This window comes from Miniopterus natalensis, chromosome 21 (genome assembly GCF_054644295.1).
Source record: "Miniopterus natalensis isolate mMinNat1 chromosome 21, mMinNat1.hap1, whole genome shotgun sequence".
NCBI lineage: Eukaryota > Metazoa > Chordata > Mammalia > Chiroptera > Miniopteridae > Miniopterus > Miniopterus natalensis.
In genome coordinates this window covers 19,721,506-19,739,601 of record NC_142101.1, presented here as the reverse complement: position 1 = coordinate 19,739,601, position 18,096 = coordinate 19,721,506, and the positions used below count along the sequence as shown (strand labels likewise).

The following is an 18,096-nucleotide window of genomic DNA, read 5'->3' as shown; positions in this document are numbered from 1 at the left end:
AGGCACACAGGCTTTAAGGAGGGGGCCTGGGTCAGCAGTGGCTATTTTAATCGACCTAGTTTTCCCCCAAACGCTGAAAACAGGTTGATTCAAGCGAGTCTCTTCATCTCTTAGCCTCAGGAATTCAAAGAAACTGAAGTCGACCAGGCAGTGGGGAGTGTCACCTTCAAAAGGCCCAGTCCTTTGCCAGGCCGGTGTTGCCCAGTGGTCGAGCATCGACCTATAAGAACCAGGAGGTCACAGTTCGACTGGGGTCAGGGCACTTGCCTGGGTTGCCGGCTCCATGCCCAGTAGGGGGCGTGCAGGAGGCAGCTGATGGATGATTCTCTCTCATCGTTGATGTTTCTCTCTCTCCTCCCTTCCTCTCTTTGAAATCAATAAATACATTAAAAAAAAAAAAAAAAAGGCCCAGTCCCTTGATTTTCATGAGCCCACCTGGACATTGGAGAGTGGCCGGCCAGGAGAGAGCACCCACATGGGAAGGGTATTTCTTCCAGATCGAGTACTTATGTGACTATTTGAGAATGAGCCCTATTAGCTGAGAATGTATAACCCACCTCCCCGGGGAAATTAAGGCTGGACATTTAAGGGGTGGAGGAACAGGAGTCGTTTTCTGTGGATGTACCAGAGCTGGTCTCACAGGTGGCTGAAGGGACAGAGACGCCCCTGGATACCCAGTGAGTGGACAGGGTTATCCAGGGAGGGGCTGCAAACAGGGCAGGGTGGCGTGTGGTGGCAGAAGGGATGGAAGGTGTGTACTGTTGTAGCGGGAGGCTCCAGAGCAAAGAGGGCCAGGGGTATCTTAGCAAGGTTTCTGGGAACCCTGACTCCCCTTCCCAAGTGGAAGAGGCAACCTGCTGGCAGTGCCCCGCCCAGCTCTACAGCTGTGGATACTGAGCTGAGGACAGTCAGGGCTAAGTCACCTCACCTGAGGATCTTTCCAATAGGATGACTGCTGCATTCATTTTGAGGGCAGCTCTAAACACGTGTCACCTCCCATGTGAGAGTGGGTTGTGTTCCCACAGCAATTTCCTAGGGAAAAGTGCCTCCAGGGTCCTGCAGCACCACAGTGGGGGACACTGGGACTCATTTCCCTTATTTTGGTGGCCAGACGCTGAACTCCGTTACAACAGCTTCTTTTCTTTTACCCCAAGAAGGACCCCATCTTCTGGGCTGGACATATCAAGTTCTGGTGAAGGACACTAGGTCCACATTGTGCAAACAGGAGCCCCCCCCCCCCCAATCCAAAGGGACCAGACATTCCCGGGTTAGGCAAATGGCCACAAGCAGTCTCAGCTTCCAGGCCAAGGACCAGAATGCAAGATAAACAGAGACAGAAACCAGGCAGAGGGAGCTAGAGAACAGGTGGACAATTCAGAAGATAACTTTATTGAAATGCAAATGGCATCAGGACGGGTGAGTCTTGCTGGGAGGAGACGTGCCTGGTGGACAGAGGGCCCAGATCCCGAGGCCTCTTTGGCCGACCCCGGCGTGCATTAATTTTCAACCAATTTATTAAAAATGAATTACTGGGGGGACAGCCCAGCTCCTGTCATGATTGTTACCGCATTATATACATTGCTCTACTTTCCAGACTCAAGTTTTGCTTTCTCTACATTAGAAAAGGGGGCAGAGTGAAAGGGGGGCGGTCAAATGAGGAAAAAACATAAACACACAGATACACACACAGCCTGGTTTGGGGTTTTCTGTCCAATATGGTCTTTTTAAAAAAAGTGCTGCAAATCCCCTGCCATCTTCCCCCTGAGGGTCGCCATGCATTTGAGAAACATACCCCATCACGTGACCAGTGCTGCCTAAAACGGGAGGGGGTGGGGGATCTAGCTGGGGTTGGAGTTCATTTTTAGAAAGATTGTTCTGTTAAAAAAAAACACCACACACACAAAACATTGGGAAGTGGAGGCTACTACACAGCAGCAGCCAAGACTAGAGGGGACATGGGGGCTCCTGCCTCATTACCCACACCTCAGTCTCAGAGAAATGACAGGGAAGCCGAAGGTCCACAGGAGGTGACCAAAGGGCCCACCGTTAGCCTTCCAGGGACCGAGGGGTGATGTGAGTGCAATGGCTTCACCCCCACCGTCCTCGGGCTTCAGTCCCTCCCCCAAAAGGCTGGGTTCCAGAGCTCAGAGGCTGAGTACTAGCATGCCTCTTTGCTCTCTCCCAGGGAAAAATCGAAACTTAAAAACAAAACCAGATGTAAACACTCTCATCTCCCCTATGGCCCCAACAGCTAGAGTCTGTGAGTTTGGAAAGATTAATTAATTTTTTAAAGGATTTTATTCTATTTCCATGGCTGAGCAGTTCCATATCCAAGTCCTGGTGTGGGGAAAGGAAAGGAATGAACCCAGGGACTTGGTTCCTGGGACTGTCCCTTTATTGTGCTGAATTCTGTCCCGGGAGCTGAGCGGAGCAAGAGAAGGGGTCTTCCTGGGATACTGGAGCCCTGCACCTGTTAGCTGCCCTGGGGAAGGGGGCTCTGGCCAGGTCCTCAGGCCCAGCAGTACCCTTTATAACTCACACAAGGCTGGAGGGGACATGGTTTGCAAGGTACAAATTTCAGAGCCATGCAATTTTTCTCTGAAGGTTATATTAATCAGGAGATCCAAACACCCCTTAATTCCCCCCGCAAAAGCACACACACCTTTCCTGCATTAAATAAAAGGAAAAACATAAGGAAGCGTGAAAAAGGGGACTTTGGAATGAGTGTTAAAGTCTGAATTATCATCTAGGACTTTCTTATTTAGAGTCCCAAAGCCCCTCAGTGTGGGGACCCTGATGCTAGGTTTTCCTTTAAAACAGTAACTGCCCAGAGGGCTTGTGAAACCCACGGTGCTGGGCGCTATCCCGGAGTTTCGGATTCAGTGGGTCAGGGACGGGGCCTGAGAATTTCATTTGTCACAAGTTCACGCTGAGAAACGCTTCTCTAAGAAATGAGAGTAGACAAGTCAAGGAGCCAGGGGCCCACTTACTTCCATGAGCACTCTCATCGTAGAAAACTCTCCAGGGCACGACTCTGAAGAAAAACGGGTGAAATCCTCATGCTGGGAGGACCCGGGCCTACGCGGGTTTAATTTTCAACTGCACTGGTCTCCCCGCAGCTTCCTGATTTTAACTGGTGGGTGTCCTCACATTGGGATCCTACAGTCTCTTAGTTTACTGTCCTCTCTCCCAGGGCCAGGCCGAGCGGACACGCACCCATGGGCCCTGGCCGCGGGGAGGGCCCTGACCAGGTTGACTGAGAACTCATGAATATATATATGTCGTTGACTCAATGATAAAGGACAGTATCTCCACGCTTTGGCCTTTGGGGAACACGGTGTCCCTGAGACCATTGTATTACTTACGGCCTCTTCGGTGGGGCCACAACGCCCAGTCATTAGACATCATGAGTGACCCACAGTCACCCCATCAGTGGGCCTGACCTGTCATCTACGTATTAGCTTCAGCTTAGCTGTGGCACAGGAGCAAGGAAGGAAAAAATACGGGGAGGTAACGCTTGGTGATCGGGTTCATTTAGCGTTTGAAGCCGATGCGAATGTGTGATCAGGACCGAACAACTTCCTGTCCTAAGGCCAGGAGGCCTCCTTAGAGGTTCAGGCAGGTCTCCCCTTCCTCCTGGCTCCCAGGACCAAGCCCTATGGGGGTCAGGGAGACGTGGCTTAATCGTGGCTTAGTGGCAGGGTCTCTGTCCATGGTGCTGCCCGGGGGGGTGAGGTGTTTGTGCATTAGAGGCGGCTACTGCTGCTTTCTCCCGGCTCTTTCTGGAATAATACAGTTAATAGTTACCTCAGCCCACAGAAAGGGGGTACCCCTCAGAATAGCGTAGCCCTTGTCTTAGGGAGCTACAAGGGAAGAGATTATTAGGTCTTGCAAACCAGGGGAGCCAGAAGGCAAGAAATGAACCGCCCCCCCCCCAATCACTATTTTGTGTGAAGTCCTCTATGAGGATGGAGAGATGAGTTAGGAGGTTGGTAATTCAAGACGGAGCATGCCATCCAATTAAGGACTTCATTGTAGGGTCTCTCCATGGGCTCTGGGGAACCCCCCTTCCCCGGCGGCCTCCGGCTTTCCCAATGGTTAGACTCCCTGGAAAAAGACGGCAGTCTGAGGATTTGCAGAGACAGGGATGAGCACCGTAGGGCCTCCACGCAGCACAGGTCGTCTGGGACATTCTGCGGAGCCTCGGGAGATGGGAAACAGCAACAGCCAATGGCTCTGGCGAGACACACACACACGCACAGACACACAGACATCAGGCCCCATATCGGCCTCCAATCACCTAGAGTTTTATTGTTAGTGCCTAGGCAGGGTTCGAGAAACAGGTACACTGAACAAAACATGTTGGTCTTCTCTGTCCGGAAGGGAGGGGGGCTGTGCTGAGGAGCCCCCTTCCCCCCGGACTGTGGCTGTCCCAGGTTGATGCCGGGGACGGAGCCTTGTCATCTGCTAGCCAGCTTTGGTGAGGAAAGGAGCTGGGGTGACCGTCTCCGGCGCAGAGGACCCCGTCAGCCCCCCGGGACAGGGAGAGGCGGGGAGAACACAGACTCCAGTCTTAGGTAGGCTGGATTCTTCTGAAGGGGCCTGGAGGGGGCGATGAGCAGTGGGACCCAGTTTCTGTTTTTTGAGGGATGATCCCGGTCGCCTCCACCCAGAAGCAGGTGAGTGGGTAGAAGGACGCGGTGGACCCGCTCTTGCTGTTATTCGAGGGCAGTGAGGGGAGCTCAGGTTCCGCTTCGGAGAAGTGTGGATGAGCGTCCCGGGGGTTATAGCACCAGGGGGAGGCTCAACCCGCTGCGGCTGTGGTGTGACCGCGGGTCCTTGGTGAGATGACTGGCCCCACGGGGAGGGGCCCAGGCGCACAGCTGTAAACAGGGTCCCGGCTCCGGAGGGAACTCGCTAGATGGGAACACACTTTCTGGAGGAAAGCAGTGGAGGCCTGGGCCAAATACAGCAGCCAGCTGAGAGTAGATGGGCGCGGGCTCCGGGAATAGAGAAGGAAAGTCATAGCACAAGAGGCCTCCAGAAGCAACCTGCCGAGGATCCAAATAAAACTCACGGTGGCGCCCACGGTTATCAGGGAGACAAGAGTCCCTCCGGGGGGGGTCTGAGGCAGTTGGAACGGAGGAAGGGGTTCTCCCTCCCTTTTTCTCAAGTAGCCAGTAACATCCAGGACAGAAGGCACTGGCTGGGCAGCACCAGAAGGTAGAGTTAAGGGCTCGGCCACCCGATGGAGATGGCGCTAAGAGTCGGAGCCCTGCCATGGGACTGCAGCTAGGACAGGGTTCAGAAGAGGCCTAGGTCCCAAGGAGGCCCGTCGGTCTTCCCTTCCTTCCAGGTCAGAACTTCCAGCTCTGGGGCTTCCTCGCGCCGCACAGCAGGGACCTTAAGGCAGCGATGTCAGCACCATCCTGGGACCAGCAGCCTCTCCCCGCCCCCCTCACAGAATTGCATGTGTTACAGCGGAGTTGGTCGGGGGTCTTCACAGCTCACGGGCTTAGCAGCAATAGCGGTGATCGTCTCCGGCACGGAGGACCCTGTCGCCCCTGGGAGCAACCAGGTGACTGCAGACGCTTTCTTAGGGGAACACTCCGGGCCATCTTTTGGACCTAAATGAAAATATTCTGACACGAAGATTCAGATGCATCTGCCCCTTGTTTGGGTGGGACAGTGACCCAGGCCGGTATGACTGTAGATTCGGAGACGGACGGTCTCGTGCTACTTAGGAATCCGAGGAGCAGGCGCTTGGGCCCGGGCTCGTCACGTTTCTCTGGTCTGCGGAGCCCCAAAGGTTCGGCCTCAACAGGCAGCTCAGCCTGAATGTGGGCCCAAGGGGCTTTCAAAGTGGCAGAAAGTAGACCTCCCCACTCGAGAGAAGCAAGATGCCGTGCTCCTTCAGGTCCGTCGTAACCGGCCCTGGACCGTCTGTCCACAGTGCACTGCATGTCCCGTCAAAGGCTTCTTTCTGGCTGGCTCCTCGGGTTCTGGCTCCACCTCTGACGATCCTGACGGTCTCGGTAACACCGGGATGTGCGCTTCATGGAGGTTAACACTTTCTACTAGACTGTGAACAGATGGGTCCGAGTCTTGTCTTCTTTTTAAACTGCTTGTTGAACGAAGGCACCCGACAGCCAGGCCTCCAGGGCAGCGCCTCGTGTTCTCGCCGGGAGAACCTCACACGGATGTTCAGTGTCCTGAATGTGAACACTCACTTGTTGCAGACAGTGAAGGCCAGCTGGGGATTTGGAATTCATCAGGCAAAGTGGCTACCACCAGAGTGGCGCAGAGAGGAGCCAGACAGGCTACAGGACAGAGGAACAGCCCTGGTTTCCTGGTTTCCCCGAGTCCACGGTGAAGCTGGGTAGATTTTCTATCAAGACAGGGAGTCACACACTGGCGCCCACGCAAGACCGCGTGCTTTCTCCAAAGGGGCGTCCAAGTTCTTCCCGTCCCAGGGCTCTGAACCAATGCTCCGCGTCTCCCGTGAGCCCCAGGGAGCCCGAGGATGGCAGCCGGGCAGGCGCCTCGCCGGCGCCAATGAGATGGCGTCAGATGCTCCAAAGAAAACCCACCTGGAAAAAGCCGAGCCAGCCCCTGGAGAAGCAGCCCAAGCGTCTCGTGAACATGTGAGCAGGTGGGGGAAAAAAAAAAATACGAAAAGGAAATAAATAGGCAAATGGGAGGAAAAATAGAAACAAACACAAATGAAAATGAAAAATAAAAACGTAGGGTTCATCGATGCCCATGGGTGTGAAATCAGCGGGAATGAGACATAGCCGCTGCTTTTCTCCGAAGGCCCTGACGTCGCTGTTGTGGTTTGGCGACTTCTTGGGCGGCCAGCTGTCTTGTCCCCTTTGTTGCCTGCGGGGGAGGGGGGGTGACGCTCTCTACCTGGCACCTGTTCCCCTCTCCAGCTTCATCTTTTGCTTTTTTTTTTTGTTTTTTTTTTAACCTTTTACAGATTGACTTAAACATTTTTTTAAACCACATGCTTCTTTTTCTGGGCTCCGGGGGTGAGTTGTTGGCAGTGGCGATGGGTCAGGAGGGGTCTGCATAAGTCCTGGGAGCTCCCGCCTCCCTGGATGTCCCCGCGGGGACTGTCTGTCTCAGAGTTGCTCCTGAGGATCGGTGAGGACCTGCTGTGGGCTCATTTGGTGTCTTCTGAACCCTCCCCAGAAAGCTCAGGAGTCCGTCATTGAGACAAGAAATCAAGGAAAAAGACCCAGCATCGTCTTTTCCCCAAAGTCATGAGAGGAGGCCAGTAAATGTATGCTGGGGACACACGTCCCCAAACGCCACCCCACTAGTCCTCGCTAGGAAGTTCTCAAAGGTGCAGCACCAAGAACCCGCCGTCTTCCTGCGCCTCCTGCCCCTCCCGTTGTGGTCTCGCTGGAGAGCCAGCGCTGGGGGAGGGGAGGGGAAAGGGGGCGCCAACAGAGCCGATGCCAGCGTCCTGCTGCCCGGGGTGACAGGGACCCCCGGGACCCTCAAAGTGTTGCCTGGAGGTTGGGGTCCAGGATGGTTTCTCGGTCTGGAGACTCGATGTAGTTGGCAGCCTCTTGAAGCTTCAGCAGCATGGCCATCTAGAGAGGGGTAAGAGAGGACTCGTGAGAGCCGGGGCTCGGTCCTGCCCGCAGAAGGGGAACATAAAAAATCTCGATGCCGCCCTGGCCGGCGTGGCTCAGCGGTCGAGCATGGTCCCACGAACCAGGAGGTCACCGGTTCGATTCCCGGTCGGGGCACATGCCCGGGTTGCAGGCTCCTCGATCCCCAGTAGGGGGCGCGCAGGAGGCAGCCGATCAATGACTCTCGTCACTGATGTTTCTCTCTCTCTCCCTCTGAAATTAATAAAAACAAACATATTTTTAAAAAATACTGTGACTGAAGTGGAAGAGTTTTCCACTCGGAAGGGAAAACCCGAGGGTCCCAGGATGTGTGTGTGCGAGGCTCTAACACGGTGCCGTTGGGGACGTCCGTGCGTCCTCCCCCACCGTTGTGGCCGATGGGAAATGCCGTCTCCCTGTTTCCATCTGCATGTCTGCAGTTAAGGGAGAGGTGGGACCTCTTTATGTTTTTATTGTCCATGTGCATTTCCTCTGGTCGGACGTCGGCTCATGTCCTCTGTCTGCTCTTCTGCCCGGGGACGTTTTTCTATACTTGAGGTTCGGTCCCTTTGGGTGACGGCACTGCTAATGTTTCGCCCACCGGATCTGCCTGAGGCCCGGGCCCTGCTAGGATGCCCGCTGCTGGCACATTCTTTCTTAGCTCAAGCCAGGCCGCAGGCTCACGATCTGTACCCCCCCACCCCCCAAGGCTCTGGCAGGCAGAGCTCCTTGCTGGCCTCATCCAGGTCCTGCCCTTCCTGCCCCTCTCCGGCCTCCGCCCACCAGGAATGCATGAAAACTTCAATTCTTCGATGTTCGTATCTTAGGATGGTTCCTACTCACCAGAGGGTCGGACTCCAGAGAACTTGGGGTGCAGTCCTTGACTGTCCTGTCCTCGGGGGGCGAGGCGATGCTGTGAGGGCCCACGGTGGGTGGGGGCAGGTGGTACAGCTTTGATTGGTCCTGTTGGGCTGACGGCCAGGGGAGAGTGTCCCTGACCCACTCCACCGGGTCCTCCCACGCGGCTTTCTGTCCGTGGACCTGGAGGGGGGAAGCGGGCTGCTGAGAGAGGAGCCCACGGACGAGAGGCGTGGCCACGCCACGCACCTCCTCAGGTGCAGACCCTGAGCTCTGATCCCGCGGAGTTTTCTCTGCGTTTCCCAGCCAGGGAAGGCATTTGGTGTAAATTGGTGAAACCGCTTTGGAGGGTAATTTGGCAGATGGTGTGAAAACCGAACACGTACAAACCCTGCAGATTTACTTTTCAAGTAGGAAACTCTTCCACTTTGGTAATAACGCCTTTAAAAAATTTTTTTGACTTTGTTGAAGACAGACGCTCTGTGTGAAAATGCCTTTAAATTGGAAAACGGGCACTAGTCACGCAAAATTAAGTGAAACGACGATTCCTGGCCTCCATCCGACAGACCACGTCTCTAGGAATTCACCACAGCACCGGGAGAGACCTGCCTCAAGGACAAAATTACTTTCACGGACAGCGTGTGACCGACCGACGGGTCGTCACGGCATCATCGCTCCCTAGTGCGGGGACAGATGCCTGATTCACAGGGGCAGAGATGGAAGAGATTTTAAAAAATGACATCTTCATTTAGCACAAAGTCCCTATTCTCACTTAAAAACCGCTCCCCACGCTTCATCGGCCTCTAGCTCGGCCCAGCGATCTGAGCAGAGCAGACTTTATCACCTTTCACTTGAGGATGTTAAGAAGCGAGGCCAAAGGAACATCTGTATCAGGCTCTGCTCGTGGCTGATACAAATGTTTCTAATTATATTAGAAATAATTCCTAGCACAATTATTTCTCCATTTGCCTGATCCCCGGAGTGGGTGGAGCTCAGTGGACACAGGGCTCCGGGCAGCCCCTCAGAGGTGGCTTCGTCCATCCAGTGCCTCAGTCTACCCGCCAGGAGGAGAGCCTAACCCGTCTCGGCAGCCCGTGACCAACGCCGAAGAAATAGGTGCTCCTGCCGTGGGGGGGGACAGCCTGACCTCGGGGGCGGAGGGCAGGGCTCACCTTGATCCCGTCCTTGGCTCCTTCCTGCAGGTAGGGGATGATGGAGTTGTTCCACAGGTCGATGAACCACGTCCGGAAGTCCTCGATGCCGATGGGGCAGGACAGGAAGAAGCAGGGGCCTGCGGAAAAGCGAGCGGCCGTGAAGGTGGCCGAGCGCTGGGCTGTCCCAGGGCCCCGCCTCCCTGACTCCCTAATCCCAGGCGGGGGGGGGGGGCGCTGACTCGCCAGGGGTGAAGGGAGTTCAGAGTGGGGCGATTCTGAGGCTCCTCCAGAGCAGGGGGCGAGGATGGCAACCTCCTAAATAAACACCTCCCAAGGTGGGGCTGGGTGAGGGCGGGAGGAAGCCTTGAAACCCCCAATACTTCCCTCCCCTGTTCCATTCATTCGGGGAAACAGGAGGGAGGGGCGAAGCATCCTGAAGGGAGGAGTGATTCACCCAGCTCATGGGAAAGCTTGTTGAGGGACCCAGAGGCTCTAAGTCCGACGTCACAGGTTTCCACTCCTTGATGCCAAAGACCCCGGGGGGGGGGGAGCTCCCCGCAAAGGGCTGAGCGGTAGGGAAGCCCCTGAGGTCTCCAGGCATGTGGGGGGTAGGGTGGGGGAGCCCCAGTACCGATGAGGAAGTCCGAGGTGCTGTGCTTCTCCAGGAAGGTGTGCAGGTGATACCACAGCTTGGGCACCCAGTCCAGCACCCGCAGCAGCTCCTCCTTGTTGGCGTTGATGTCACTGTCGGACTCCACCAGCTTCCTCCTCAGGTAGCGAACCAGGAAGCCGTTGGCTGGCTCCACGTTGTTGGAGAAGGTCAGCATCCTGCAGCCAGGGGTGGGGGAGCGGGGTCAGGGCAGCAACGGGGACGCTGTCAGGTTCGTCCCCTGCAGGTCCATCCCTTCCACTAACGCCCACTCAGTCCCTTCTCAGGGCACAGAGGGGTCAGCTGGCCCGGGGCAGCAGCCCTGGGCAGGCAGAGCTGATTCTCCAGCCAGTGACCCTATTCGGACAACCGGCTGGGGGCAGGGTGTGCAAGCAGAGAGCCCTAATCAGCTGCGACTCTGGCCAGATCCCGGGATGTAACTAGTTTACAGACTCCAGGGCCACAGTGCTCACCTGAAGCTCAGATGCAGGCCATGATTGGGGGTCATTTTCACAGGCTGATTTGTGGTACCTATGATGTAGGGACTGTGGGAGGAAAGAACAAAAGGATTTACTCGGACTCGTCCGAACACGCGTGGTCTGCCATGTGCGCCCAACGAGAGCTCACAGGCTGGCCCGGGTCCCTTGCTCCCCACCTCGATGGTCCTGCCCCCAGCTCACCACTTGTGGTACTTGCAGGTGAGGGCCCCATTGACCAGCTCGCTGATGGAGCCTGCCTCACTCAGGTCGTCCAGCAGGATCACCAGGGGGACGTCCCCCGTGCCTGTGTCCCGGTCTATCTGGTTGGCCAGGTTGGAGAGGTACAGCTGCAGGTCCTGAAACGACAGAGGGCAAGGGGTCAGCACTCAGGAGCCGCAGGCGCCGGCTCAGCCCTGGCAACGGGCCCTACAGACGCTATGTTATCTCGGGACCTCCCTGGGGCCTCTGCTTCCCCCCCCCCCCGGACTATAGAAACAGATGCCAAAGACTGATATACACTGGTCCCAGGGCTCTAAAGCCACCCTCCTAAGCAGTGGTTCCAAAGGCCCCAAAGGTGGGGAACACTAGTGCTAAGTGGATTTTCATTGGCTGGTACCATGATCTCTCCCAGGGAACTTGCCTCCCCAACCTGGGAGAACCAAGATTTGAACCAGCCCCCAAGTGTTAGGGTAGGTGCTCAGAGACACCGGGGCTTGGCAGGGGACCGCACAGTAGGTAACAATTAATTCTGAGTGCCTCCTCCCAGAAAGCCCAGAGTCAGCGAATCACACCAAAAAGAAAGGGAACGGAAGAGGAGTGGGTAGAATTGAGGGGCTTAACAGGCAAGGGGAGGAGTGTGGGGGACAAGGTCGGGACAGAGGGGACTAGAAAAGGAGATGCGACGGGAGGGAGGGGGCAGGAGGAAGACTGAGGTGAGGCCGGGGAAGGGAAGGAGGGGAAGGGGCCTGGGCAAGGCTGGGGGAGGCTGAGGCTGGAAGAGGGAGGCAGCCACCTTGCAGGACTGCTGGTGCATGTTGAAGGTGCTGACGATGCCCTCGGTGACCTCACGGCCAGAGCGCTCCACCAGGTACTCGGCCAGCCGGTTGGTCAGGTAGGTCTTGCCCGTGCCGCTGGGGCCCGAGAGGACCAGGCGCCGGTGCTTGAGCAGGAGGCTGATGTAGTGCTGCATCATGGGCTTGGGGATCAGTGTCTCGAACACCAGGCTGTCCACGCACTTCTCCTTCAGACCTGCACCCAACCCACAGAGCGTGAGTCTCGACGGGTCCTGAGGATGGCCCCAGGACCCTGTGGGCTTCTCTTTCCTTATCGGGGAGCCCACTAAACTGAAAAGCTCAGAGCCACTTGCCCCGGGGCTCCACAGGAAGCCCCGAACCCCGAGGGTTGACCATATGGATTGTATTTCTAGGGACCTGCCGTGAGCTATAGGTACGTAGGTGGACTTGGCAGAAATTTCCCTGCTAACAAAAATGTCCCTGGGAACAAAGGTCAGGGCTGGGTCTTATCTTCTTATATCTCACATTAGTTGTCCCTCAGTATCTGATGTCTGTGGGGGATTGGTTCCTGGACCCTCTCCCTTCCCCTACCCCTGCGGGTACCAAAATCAGAGGATGCTCAAGTCTCTCATATAAATGGGGTAGTACTTGCAAGTAGCCTACCCACACCTTCCTGTGTACTTTAAATCATCTCCAGATACTATGTAAATGCTGTGTAAATGTTACATTGTATCGCTTAGGGCATACATGCTACAATCAGAGGCAGTGACTACATAGGACATGTCGGCAACAATGTAACATCTAAGAAACATGCTTTCCACCCGGGTTAGCTGTATCCAAGGATGTGGAACGGAGGACCTGAAGCCCAGTGAGATTCACACTGTAGCTTCTCAACAATCGCTGTTGAACGAACACACGGTGGGCTATCTGACCACCCTCTCCCTCCCTCCGCCGCACCCCCCCCACCCCAAGAGTAAGACCGACCTTTGAGGGAGACTGATATGTTGTTGACACCTCGGCGGCAAGGAGGCAGCTCCGGGGGCTCCGCATCCAACACCCGCTTCACATGGCTGATGCTATAGCCATGGATGGACTCGGTGCTGAGCCCCAGGGTCGAGGCTGGGTCCATCTTAGAAATGTAGTCCTGACAGAAGAGGGGAACGAGGAGACGGTGAGGAACCCCAAGGAGACACAAAGGTGTAAAAGCACAAGAAGAGAGGGAACACAGGTAGACGGAGAGGAAGGAGAGTGCGGTTTCCAAGTCAGCATTTCTCCACGAGGGATCCAGGGTTCCCAGGACCCTGGGCTCTGAGTGACTCAATCTCCCAAGGGAGGACAAGCCACCTCTTCGAGAACAGATCTCCCTTTACCTTGAACACCTGAAAAACAGCCTCGTCCAGCATCTTCCAGTCGACCTTGCCACTGACCTTGCTGCACCCCAGGAAGAATTCCTGCTGCTTCAGGTCCTGTGAGGCCAACATAGGAGCACATGAGCCTCCAGGAAGATGACGCCAGGGAAAAGGAAGCCCTCAAAGTCCTCGGGAGCTGAATACTCTGGTTTTAGGGGGCCCAGGTTTTCTCAGATAAGAATGGGTGTTGCCGGCTTCCCCCCTGAAGCTCTTACCCCTCTGATGATGTGCTGCGGGGGCATCCTCACCACCACCCGGAGGGTGGCCTCCTCCTTAGGGCCGCAGGTGCTGATGCCATCCATGGGAGACAGGTCTGCGGGCAGCAAGAGGCACTGTGGGCCTCAGGGGCACCTGCAGGCCTTCCTGAGCCTCCCAGCCATCATCCTTCCCACCTAACTCTCGAAGCTTCACAGAGAGGCACAGGAGCCCCACAGTGAATAGTAAGGAGGCCTTTGTGTCTCGTGGCACTGGCACCTACCTGGTGTGGGCCGTCGCCTCCCCGGCCCAGGGAAGCGGCCACCAGAGCACGTGGGATGTGTAGCAGTGGGTGGGACCCTCTCCTCCCCTCCCCCAGACAGGCTCCCTTCCCAGAGGTACCTGTGTCTGCGAGACTCGGGCTGAAGGAGTGGGTGAGCGCCAGGCCCAGCGAGCGGCGAGGGGAGGGAAGCGCAGACGACCCAGGGACCTGCCCTGGAGCGGAGCCCGAGGAGGGGCCCGGGGCAACCTTCAGCCGGTCATTCTCCGCCTTGAGCAGGTCCACCTCCAGCTGTGGCCAGAACAGACAGGGTAGGGGGCAGGGCTGGATGGACGGGCCTGGTCTCCCGCCTCCTGCCCCCCGCCCACAGCGCCACCTGGACTCACCTGCATGTTGTGCATCGTCTCCCGGAGCTGGTCCAGCTGGTGGGCGGAGTTCAGGGCCTCCAGGCGGATGTCTGTCAGCTTCATCTCCTTCTCCCACAGCTCGGAGCGCAGCTCGGACACCTCCTTCCTCTCGGGCTCCTCCTCCTCGCCCGCGTGGAAAAGCCGAGTGTGGGGGGCCGGGTGGGCAGGGGCCCTGCAGGAAAGCGGGAGTCAGGCCGGCCGCGCCCAGAAGCGCCGGTTACCGGGGAACTGAGAGGGTGGTGGGGTCGCGGTGCCTCCTGCTCCTTAGCGGGTCAGCGGTGACAGTGCAGGTCCACCTGCTGGTCTGAGGCCGGGCGGAGGTCTGGGTGGAGCACCTGTGTCCAGGGTCTGATGGGCTGACGGCCGACTGGGGCCAGGGTTTCACGCAGGGGCCGGGCTGGTGGCAGGCTGCGGGGGACACTTACTCAGGGGCGTCGCCGCCCGCCGAGGACGAGGTGGAGGACTTGATGGAAGGCGAGGCCGTCTCCGTGGGACCGTGCTGCAGTTTGGGGGACGAGGGAGCTGAGGAGTCGGGGGTGGCGATCTCCTCGATGTCGGAGTACGAGGAGGCTGACTTGGGTCCCTTTTTTATACTGAAGGCTTTGTTGAAAGAACTCCGAAGCTAGAAAAAAGCAGATCCAGGGAGAGCGACGTCAGGGCTACGTGGGAAAACAGGGAGGGGTGGGAGGGGACTCCTGAGACTGCGAGGCACACAGGCAGGGCCCCTGCTGCTGGGGTCCAGCCCCCCTCTCTAGGGCTTCACCTGATTCATGGAATGTGAGCAGAGTGGCCTAGAAATTAGGGCTGAGAAAAGTGGGGGTGAGAGGGGCAGGGAAGCCCCCAGAGGTCACAGGTACGCCTTGGGGCCATCCAGTCACCTTCTGTCAAGACCAATGACCAGTCGGTCAGTCTAGAGCAGGGGTGGGGAATGCAGAATCATTTGGCCTGATCCAGCCAAGGCAACCACAGGCGGGACTTGAAATGCAATAAATCTAGAAGCTTTTTCCATAGCTAATTTTTAAGTTGATAATTTTGTAATGGTCCACGAATGATGTTATAAATATCCAAATGGCCCTTGGCAGAAAAAAGGTTCCCCGCCCCTGATCTAGAGACTAGCTCACTGGAGCCCTGGGGCCGGCTCCGACCTGGGCGCATCAGGTCAGAATCTATGCACCTGTTAACCAGAAACCGACCGGATGATTCTGTGGAAGTCAACAGAACAGGAGTATCTTTCCCTACAGTGTCTCTGTGCTCAGCACGGCACAGGCGGGGAGAACCACCAGCTCAGGGGCTTTCTACCATGGCCACCCAAAGGTCCTAGGATAGGGGATGGTTCCCAGCATCTCCTCAGAGCACCGGGGATGCTGCAACGTGACCACAGCTGGTTTGGTCTCAGGTGGTGATCAGAGCTCAGGGGTTAGGGGTGTGAGCTGCAGGTGCAAACCAGGGTCCTGTCCCACACCCACTCACATGCATCCACACAGCATGCACACCACACGGGGACACGGATGGAAGGGCGGTGAGACAGAGTCAAGGAGGGGTCGGAGGCCACAGGGGACAAGAGCAGACCAGACCTTTGGGACAGTGAGAAGGGAAAGGGGGGAACCTGCGGGGACTCCTCTAAGTGTCTCCTGCGGCTCAGGGGGGCTGCTTGGTGATGGTCGGTGCTGACGGTGGTGTGTGCTGGGGTCTGCACTCGGTGACAAGGACCCATCTGGCTCCGATGGGGTAGGAGTGAGGGGGTAAGTGCGCAGTTAGCCAGAGGGAGTGTGCAGGGACGTGCTACCCTCGAGTTCTCAAGGCTCAAAAGTGCCACAAGGCTCAGTCTGCTTTGAGCTGAGGCAGGAAGACAGCTGGCTGCTCGGGACGGCATGACTGAGGGAGGCCTGGGGCTGGGACTCGGGCTCCCTAATGTTCAATCCGGTGATGTCCCCTCCACACACTGCCTCACAGGAAGCCGTGCGGGCCCACGTGCACATGTGCGCATGGAGATCCAGGGCCCACGTGCGCCTGGGGCGTAAGCCCTCTCGGCCCAACGTCCAGGGGTGTCTGGTTTGTGGCAGAAATTCTTAGCTTGCCCTCGGCCTAACCGGGCTCTGATCCCTGAAACGTCTTCGGAGACTCCACGAATGTTCAGAGGGCTGCGGGCTTCAGGGCGACTTGGAGGCACCCTGGACTGGGTCCGGACCCTCACCCAACTCTGGTTCCTCTCCGTCTAGACCCCACTAGCCCTTGGAAAGCATAGTTGAGAGAGTTCACCCAGGACTCTCTTCCATTTGGGGGCTTCTAGGGTTTGGTGGAACAAAACCAAGAAAGCTCGGTGTTTGGATAGACGTCAGGTTTGACCGCTTCTGTGACCAGGGGCAGACGGGGGGGAACAGAGTGGGACGGTGACCTTCCCATTGGCCCAGCCGGACCACTCCTCTCGCTCGGGGGTGGGGGTGGGGCAGCGAGGATGGACCATGCAGCGGGGCGAGCCTGGAGCTCTGGGGGCACCGTCATGGGCAGTTGCATAGCGGCCGGCCTGTCTGTGGGGGAGAGGGCTGCTGTGGGCATGGGAAAGCATGGCAAAGGGGAAAGGAGACAGAGGAGGGACCACGTCTCTTACCTCGTAGACCTGGAAAAAAATGGGGATTTGAAGACAGCATTTTGCAGGGGGGGGGGGGGAGAAAGAAGCAACACTTAATCACTCGTTTCGCACGGGGAACCTGTCCGCACCGCACAGAGGTCTGGGGGCCAGTCCCCCCGACCGGGCCCGAGAGCAAGAAGCCCGCACTGGGGACCCCTCCCTACCGCCGGCCGGAGAGGACTGACCGACCGGTCGGCCACAGGCAGTTCAGGGTGACCCGGGGAACATAAACCCAGCTCCCTCCGGGCCAAACGTCCATGTAAAGGTTCCTTTGGAAGTAATCTGAAGAGTTCCACCAATACCCCGGCCCCCCAAATAAAAGAAACGGCCCCAGGAGCATCTAAATGAATGGCTCGGTCCATGGTTTTTCTTTCCAGGGCGCAGAGGGAGCGGGGCAGGGAGGCTGGGACAGGACCACGGCACATCCCTTCCGCTGACCAATTCATCCGACCTCATCTGTGCGGCAGCCCCAGGGAAGCAGACGTGCGTGGCCGAGGGCGGCCGAGGGACCCGTGGGGAAGGACAGTGGGCAGACCCTGCTCTGGGCAGACACGAGCTTGGGGCTCGTGATCGAAGGGACTCCGTCTCGGGCTCTTCTGGAAGGACCCGGGCTCTGCCCCGAGGCGGGGGTGGCCCCCATGCTCCATGCGTGTGTGCCCCCCGCCCCCGGAGCCCTGCACCCACCCAGCTCTTCTTTTTCTTCTTCTTTGCATCGGTGTCCTTGCCACTGCCGATGCTGGAGTGGCTGGTGATGCTGTTGAGGCTCGAGATGCTGTCTGAGGAGTTCTGCCTCTTGATCCGAAGTTCTGGGGGCCGGGGACAGGGGGGAGAACGGACAGGCTGGATTTAAAGACCGGAGGCGTGGACAAGCCTAGGGGCAGGAGCTGGAGGACAGGGGACCACCCAGCTCGGTCCACAGTCCTCGCGTCTGGGCCACGCTTTCATTTTTCTTTTGTTTTTAATGTCTTTATTGATTTCTTTCTTTTTATTATCATTTTTATTTTCGTTTAAAGTATTACAGATGTCCCTTTTCCCCCCAATGACCCTTTCCCCCCCGTTCCTTCCCCCTCCCCTGTCTTTATTGATTTCTGAGAGAGGAAGAGAGAGAGATAGAAACATCCTTGATGAGCCATCGATCGGCTGCCCCCTGCAGGCCCCCTGCTGGGTAGGAGCCCGAAACCCGGGCCTGTGCCCTTGACTGGAATCGAACCCTCAGCCCTTCGGTCTTCAGGCTGATGCTCTAACCACTGAGCCAAACCAGCCAGGGCTGGTTATTTGTCTTTTTATGGTGGAGTTTTTTATACATTCTGGACGCCAGGCCCCTATGGGACGTATGATTTGCAACTGTTTCCTCCCCTCCTGTGGGCTGTCTCTGCCCTTTACGGACAGTGTCCTTCGAGG

General features: G+C 57.1%; 1 protein-coding gene across 1 annotated transcript in view; it reads right to left on the bottom strand.

The window, feature by feature from the left end:
* Positions 1 to 7,029: 7,029 nt before the first annotated feature.
* The window catches only part of NAV1 (neuron navigator 1), a 112,045-nt gene continuing 100,978 nt past the window's right edge, over positions 7,030 to 18,096 (bottom strand). Inside the window, exons 18-31 of the mRNA XM_087828942.1 lie at positions 17,380 to 17,501; positions 14,492 to 14,688; positions 14,046 to 14,238; positions 13,782 to 13,950; positions 13,400 to 13,497; positions 13,146 to 13,241; positions 12,760 to 12,919; positions 11,775 to 12,010; positions 10,964 to 11,118; positions 10,757 to 10,828; positions 10,266 to 10,462; positions 9,653 to 9,771; positions 8,466 to 8,663; positions 7,030 to 7,601 (exon numbers count right to left, since the gene is read on the bottom strand). Of these exons, the coding sequence (XP_087685068.1) occupies positions 7,506 to 7,601; positions 8,466 to 8,663; positions 9,653 to 9,771; positions 10,266 to 10,462; positions 10,757 to 10,828; positions 10,964 to 11,118; positions 11,775 to 12,010; positions 12,760 to 12,919; positions 13,146 to 13,241; positions 13,400 to 13,497; positions 13,782 to 13,950; positions 14,046 to 14,238; positions 14,492 to 14,688; positions 17,380 to 17,501 (2,108 nt within the window). The 3' untranslated portion in view covers positions 7,030 to 7,505. The remainder of the gene's footprint in view (positions 7,602 to 8,465; positions 8,664 to 9,652; positions 9,772 to 10,265; positions 10,463 to 10,756; positions 10,829 to 10,963; positions 11,119 to 11,774; positions 12,011 to 12,759; positions 12,920 to 13,145; positions 13,242 to 13,399; positions 13,498 to 13,781; positions 13,951 to 14,045; positions 14,239 to 14,491; positions 14,689 to 17,379; positions 17,502 to 18,096) is intronic.